The following is a 7,252-nucleotide window of genomic DNA, read 5'->3' on the forward strand; positions in this document are numbered from 1 at the left end:
CGTGGACAATGAGGCTGCTCTGTGCCAGGAAATTTTCTCCTCACCACATTCTAATACTGCATGGCAATGCCTCCATATAGAGTTTCTTGTCTGGTGCTGAGTAATACGTTGGTTGATTATCGTTGGTGCCTTCAGAAAATACCCTTTTGTTATCCCAGTGAATTTGACGAATGCTGCCAGCATTACCAATGCTCGCTTCTGTATTTTGCCTTGAATGCTTCCCAGAAACAATTGCTTCTGACAACAGACCTTCTTTTCCTTCCATGGAATTTGCACAATTTTGAAAACAACGGAATACAGCATGCCAGGACGGCACCATTCTCGCCACAGTCTAATGATGAGGCTAAATGTTTCGTTCAATTGTTCAAGATGCAAATGTTAAAACTTTGACCTTCACTTTCACGAGAAGATGACTTAATGAAATTTTTGAGTTCATATTGTACTTTATTCGCTGCTCACATTTCGTCGTTAGAATTTGCATGAGAGATGCCACCAGACTTTGCTGCATTTGCTTCATCCTTACCACTCGTCTGCATCTTCAGACTTCACCACAATGTTTCACCCAAACGTTAGAGTTCAATATAGAGAGTACAAAAAGCCACATTTGTGGGAATCTGGCGTTGTTCTCAGGTCAGGTGGTAGATTGGAGTATACTATTGCAGCAGCACAGGCATGCATCAGCGCCACTAAAATCAGCTATGGCTCCATGAATTCAGTAATCCTGCCAAAGATCAAACTATTTCGGATTTCTTCACTGTACAACGTCCAGGAGCCGTGATGCAGCCACATCCATCCATTCCAATAGAGCCTCCTAAACAGCTTAGTGAGCAGGTGTCTCCCTTCACAGACATCTCACCAATGAAGTCTTTACCTGCCCACCTGCATCCCCACTGCTGCCAACCCCACGGGTCGCCTCACCTATGGACATCAAAGCTGTCACTGGTGGCTAGTTGATGGCACCCTCGGCAACACCCTCCATGCTCTTACCTATGCTATTGGTTGCATATTACATCTGGTTTATTGGGGCAGTTTCCCTGGCCCTCACAATACTCATTGTCAAGACACAGGTTGGTCTGCTCTGCCCCCAGCCAAACAGTCAGCCTCATCACCATCCATGGCACACACCTCCCCCCCCCCCCCCTATCTTCCAAGTTGGGCAGGGAAGGCTGTGGTATCTGCTGCTATATGATCAATTGTACTTTCAAATAGGAGCACTGCCAGTTATGCAGCCACTTTTCCTATAGCCACCAGCGAGGCACAAGGGCGCTGCCACGAACGATTATGCTGATGCCAATGCAATGTAAGCATCCCCTCTCTCCAGAGCTCCAGCGGTGGGTGTACCTAAGTTGAAACATTCATGCACTGACCCAATCTTGTATGTTTGTTAGTTGAATAACATTTACAGACAGTCATAGTCGCCAGGGCTTGTTGTCTTCTGAAATGACACTGTACTGATGAGTGGCAGATTTATAATTTCTACATTCAAAACTACTGTTTGGAACTGATACTTCAGATGTAGCAACAAATTGATGTATTATTTTTATTATTTGATATTATATGTAGAATAAATTAATATCTGAATTCTCTGTGCATGAATGGCATCTGTTCCCCACTCCTGTATCCACTAAAGAACCACACAGCATGGAAAGGAAGACACAACACGTAAATAATTCCACTACCCAAACATTACCAACTACATCCATCTTCATTTTACAATGCATGGCCTACCAACACTGAGTATCAATGAAGGACATATGTCCAAGCCGTCCACTCGCTAACTGCTAACCACAAGTCTGTCCAACCACAGAGTCTCTTAATGAGGGTGCAGAGTGCTGTCAGTGATATTAATGCATTCTATAGTGCTGCCTACATACAAACATATAAACAGGCTATTTACAAGACCGATGACCTCGCTGTTTGGCTTCTTCCACCAAATGAACCCAACCCAACCCAAGGTCAATACCCCAGTTTTGACCTTAGGATTGAGTGCTAATCTGACAATCACATCCCTAATTAGTGAGTCTGCATACAAGGTAGCACACCGGGGACACTCAAACTGAGACTTGCATGACAAACTTTGCAATGTGACTGTCCAGACCACATTGATTGCCTGGGGTGCTTGTGATGTTGATGTAACTGCAACTGTGCCACCATCATATGGGTTTGATGTTCAAAATACCGCACAAGCAATGGACAGAGCACCTCAAAGTTAAATGTTGCAGACTCAGTAGAGGGCTTTAAATTTTGCATGGTTTTGTTCAACCCCATACTGTTGGACAGTAGCATGGTAGCCTTATCAGCTGGATTGAGGATACCACTTATCTGGCAATGGAGCAAGAACAGGGGCAGGTAATTCTCCCACCTTTCCACAGGCTTATCGAAACTGATGAATGATACTGGGGTCAGATGAGAGAGGGCTTCTCTGAAGGTTCCTGGCCCTATGCCAATGTGGCATAAGGGCTGATTAATTCTGTATTCTGTTTAAGCAGCTCCTGCATCTGCTCCTGCTACAGCTGTTGTTGTTGCTTCCCGAGGTAGAACTTTTCGTCCCAGCATTGTAAAAATTCTGTTTCCATGGTGGCCACAAAATAGTACAATTAAAAGGGAAGTAAAGGCGTCACATGAATAAGAACATCCTCCATCGCCACTTTTGTATCTGCACAGGCATGAGAATGACATAAAACTGTTCTGCCACTACAAACGTGCGAAAGCTAGGTACGTGTTAGCTGATTTCAGTTTAGGAACTGACTGGCCCAGCTTATCATCGTCAGCAACTAAAAACCTGGGTCAGTGGGACCTGCCCATGTAATGCTCCACGCACGCCATCTGTAATAGCTTTCTGCACAACTCTGCCACAAGATCGATGCCACCTTATCTGCATCCATACATATATCTGCTGATGAGGAGACTAAAAACACCATGGACAATAAATAATTACGTTGTTCCCCTAAAAAAACAATCACCTCAAAAAATATCTGTCTCTCCTGTTATAATAATAAGTATGAAACAAAACGCAAATAGCTTGTCTTTGCAGATGCAGTACAGCACTCCTACCTCTCGCCGTATGAGGATACATAGTGCATCTACAAACATTGTCGAATAGGACCAGTTTGGTGGTCTAGGTGTTATGACATGGCATACTGACCTCCAAATCTTTGAACACAATACATTCACCATCTTCGAACACAATACATTCACCAGCCAACGTTATTGTGACATTATATCCCTTTCCCATGTGTGTCTTTTCTGAGGTGCATTCGACCCAGATTTTATTTTTATGGATGACATTGTGCGACAGCATCGAACTGCGCAGTTGGAGAACGTCTTGGAATCAGTGAATATTCGGCTAATGGACTGTCCTGCCTGTTTCCCTAACTTAAAACCCATCAAGGACGTGTGGGACACATTTCAGAAACATATTGCAGCTTGTCAACAAGCACAAATGACCATCCAGCAGCTCTCAATTGCGCTGGTGGAAGATGAAATGCTCTGCTACAAGAACTGCTTACCAACTATGTGGCCAGCATGGGAACACGTTGCAAATCATACATTGCCATCCCTGGGGATCACACACACTATTAAGAACAATGTCTCACTCTTAGTAACGTCCAGGGGACCATCATGAAGTACAGTGACTTCAGTGTAATTGTTATCTCTGAATAAACGAGTGGTTTCTGCTCGTCTCACTTCACTTTTACTTCAGTTACTTTATGTAGTATATTGTAGCAGTTCTTTGTATGTGTAGTCAAAATCTCATTCGTAGCGCAGTTCACCAGTCCTGGCCGCTCAAAGACGTTGCATTTGTAAGACTTAAGGTCCTCAGCAGAGGCGCAATTTCGTAGTTCAAGGTAGATCGTCATAAAATGCCGAAATCCAGTTTAAAGTACTTTGCAATTACTGCTCTTGCACATGATGATGAGGAACAGAGAGCAAAAACAGTCTGGGTTACAAAATTGTTAAAAAAAATCGAGATTGTGAAGGAGAGTTCCACGCTCCTTACAAGGGATGGAAGAGGAGGAGTCATCGTTCTATAAATATTTCTGAATGTCTAGAAAATAGTTTTGTACATGTTAAGCAAAATACAAATAAAAATAACGATGAGAAATTCAAGTTTTAGACGTCCAGTATTACCTAGACAGAAGCTGTAGGTTTGCTTACGGTATGTCTAGATAGGCCGTTTTAGTGCACTTGAACTATGTTTCCGTATATTTCTGCTACCTGCTGTTCCTCATTAATTTATTACGAATCTTATTTTAAACTTCTGCATGCTGCATCAGCTTTAATCCCGGTTTCCTCTTTTCTCTGTTCCACTGGAAAAATCATGAGTCGAGCACATTGAACTTTATTTTGCAATGTATTCCTTCAGTGTCTAAAATAAAATACTTTAACTTAGTATTGTCCCTCAGTACACATTAAGATCTTTCCGTGATAGCAGTCGGGACTGATGACCTTAGCAGTTAAGTCCCATAAGATTTCACACAAATATGAAAAATATGAATATGATAGCAGTCAGTGGGGTATACATTCGTATTAGTTCACGTTGTGTACTTAATGTAACACTTGGCGCCAAGTAGGCTGCACAATGGACCGTTGACACATTCTGCCCGAGAAATCTTGACGTGACATGACGATAAAGTTCTGTTGACGGCGTGTGTGAATGCCACCAGACCATTTGAACTGCAGAGGATAATCTTTTGACGTGACGGTGGCGTTCCGTCAAATGTGAATCCACCGTAATGATGCATTGCTAGAAGAATTGGATATTAAAGGTTTTTCGACTGCTGACGGAAGATACCTGATAATTTTCATATTAACTTTTCCCGTTCCTAATTTTAAAGTAAATTAAATTTCCTTTTTTTCCTTTGTTAAAATACCAATGCCTGTTTTGATATTTGCTCAAAAAATATCGATCACATTAAAGAGTAACTTTGACTTTACTCACACCATGTAAACTTTGGAGCACGTGTGTTTACGATTATGCTTTAGTGGGTGGCGTGTTACACTTAAAAGTTTGTGAAAGTTTTTAAGCAGAGGATAACGTGTTTTTGCAGTTACAAGAGCGGACTCGTATTCTGACACGCCATGTCAAATATCCTTCAAGCATGACACAGTTTAGTAGTGACGGAAAGGCTGCCATAGAGAGGACCATTGAGGTTGACGTCTTACGTGAAAGAGCTCCTGCATTTGAAGTGGACACTGTTTACGAAATTGAAAGATGTGCAGAATGGATAAGAGAAATTGGTGCGAAGACGATCTGCCTCCAGTTTCCAGATAAACTGTTGCCAGATTCCGTTGATGTCTCTTTAAAACTTCAAAAGTTGTTGGCTCATAATCAGGTGTTTATATTGGGAGATACATCTTATGGTAGCTGTTGTGTTGATGAAGTTACTGCACAGCATGTTAATGCAGACGCAATCATTCATTTCGGCCACGCATGTTTAAGCCTCACGGATCGCATACCAGTATTGCATATTTTCGAGAAATATTCATTAGATATTGAACAGTTTGTTTGTGAATTCACAAATAATTTCCAGAAACATGAGAACTTAATACTTTTATATGACGTTGCATATGAACATTGTATTAGTAGAATAAGAGAGAGACTGTGTTCAGACTACAGTAATTTGCTCATTCCTTCACTAAACATCAGTGTGCACGTAGAAGAATCCAATGTTATATGTGGCAGGTGTTTCAGTGTTCCAAGAGAAACAGTAATTAGTGATTACACTGTTGTATTTTTAGGGAAGAATGAAAGGACGTTTCAAAATATAGTTTTAGAACTATCTGGTGCAAAAGTTTTTATTTTTGATCCATTTGATGCCAATGTCTTAAGGGCACATAACGTTAGCAACAATAAATTTCTTATGAAACGGATGTTTCTAATCGAGAAAGTGAAAGATGCCAGGATAATTGGTATTTTAGTAGGCACCTTAGGTATTTCAAAGTACCTTACAGCTATCGACAGAATTAAGAATATTGCAAAGGAAAGAGGAAAGAAATGTTACATAGTAGTAGTAGGAAAACCTAATGTTCCAAAATTAGCAAATTTCCCAGAAATTGATGTCTTTGTGCTTTTGGCTTGCCCAGAGAATTCTTTCACAAATGAAAGATTTTTTAAGCCATTGGTTACAGCATATGATTTTGAGCTTGCATGTAATCCTAACAGGCCATGGAGTAACATTTATCTCACAAATTTCCAAGATTTCTTGTGTGATGACAGTGACATGAACACATCAGTTGATTGGTTACAGTATGATCTTTCAAATGTGTCTCTTACAGGAGGTCACTTACAAACTATGGAAAAATATGATGAAGAAGCAGTGAACGAAGTTTCTGGTACCAGTACGGTATCACTAAAGAGTAATACTGCACTTTCTTTGCATGGTGCATCGGGAAGCCATTTCTTAGCTAGTAGAAGCTGGAGGGGTCTGGAACAGAATTTAGGGCAAACTAAAGTGGAGCATGCCTCAAAAGGAAGAAGTGGTATTCCTATGCGTTATGATAATGAGCCTGACTCTTAAGTGAAGGACTTATTGTATAAATAATGCTCCTATGTGAGCTGGACACATTTTTTTTCTGTAAAGCTCATATGACTGTACTGCGATATTATGTCTTGTATTTTCTGTCATTAAAAGAAACTTTTGCAGCCTGACTTGACTGATATAATATTACTGCTCTGTAAGAACTGCTTTCATATATGTTCCTGAAACGTATGCCAATAAATTACATTACAGGTACCTGTCAGATATAAGTGTCAGTATAGTTTCTTTTCTGGCCATCAAGTATATTGGTGAATTTGTTTTGCAGTCTTCAGAATGATATGAAAAATAAGAGAGTGAACATATGTTTTATTGTGATTGTAGACACATCCATAGTACATCTTTATAATAGAGTAACTGTACAGAAATGGAGGAAAGACAACTACATATGTGAACAAAACAGTTTAAAAAGTGTGGAAGATTTTTAAGTACCTTTGGTTTCTTTACACGCTGTTTTTTGTAGTATGCACCATGAAGCAGAGCTTTTGACTGAACTCTCCCTCCTAACCTTCTGTCTCATCTGGAAGGTCAGAGTCTTTATTCATTATAGAGTTCCGATATACTTCTAGAAGTGTTGAATTTCCCTTTTAGCCAGTCATAGCATTATGTGGGTGATTGCAGTGAGACAAGACTGGTGTCTTGAAATTGACCAATTCATTTATATCAAAAATAAAAATGACAATTTTAAAGTCTTGCACATTTACCAGTTCACA

General features: G+C 40.4%; 1 protein-coding gene across 1 annotated transcript; it reads left to right on the top strand.

Moving 5' to 3' along the window:
- The first annotated feature begins 4,938 nt into the window (after window positions 1-4,938).
- On the top strand, window positions 4,939-6,652 carry LOC126455639 (2-(3-amino-3-carboxypropyl)histidine synthase subunit 2). Its single transcript, XM_050091403.1, has one exon. The coding sequence runs from the start codon at window positions 5,103-5,105 to the stop codon at window positions 6,519-6,521; it is 1,419 nt and encodes a 472-aa protein (XP_049947360.1). The 5' UTR covers window positions 4,939-5,102; the 3' UTR covers window positions 6,522-6,652.
- Window positions 6,653-7,252: the final 600 nt, after the last annotated feature.

This window comes from Schistocerca serialis, chromosome 2 (assembly GCF_023864345.2).
Source record: "Schistocerca serialis cubense isolate TAMUIC-IGC-003099 chromosome 2, iqSchSeri2.2, whole genome shotgun sequence".
In the NCBI taxonomy this organism is placed as follows: domain Eukaryota; kingdom Metazoa; phylum Arthropoda; class Insecta; order Orthoptera; family Acrididae; genus Schistocerca; species Schistocerca serialis.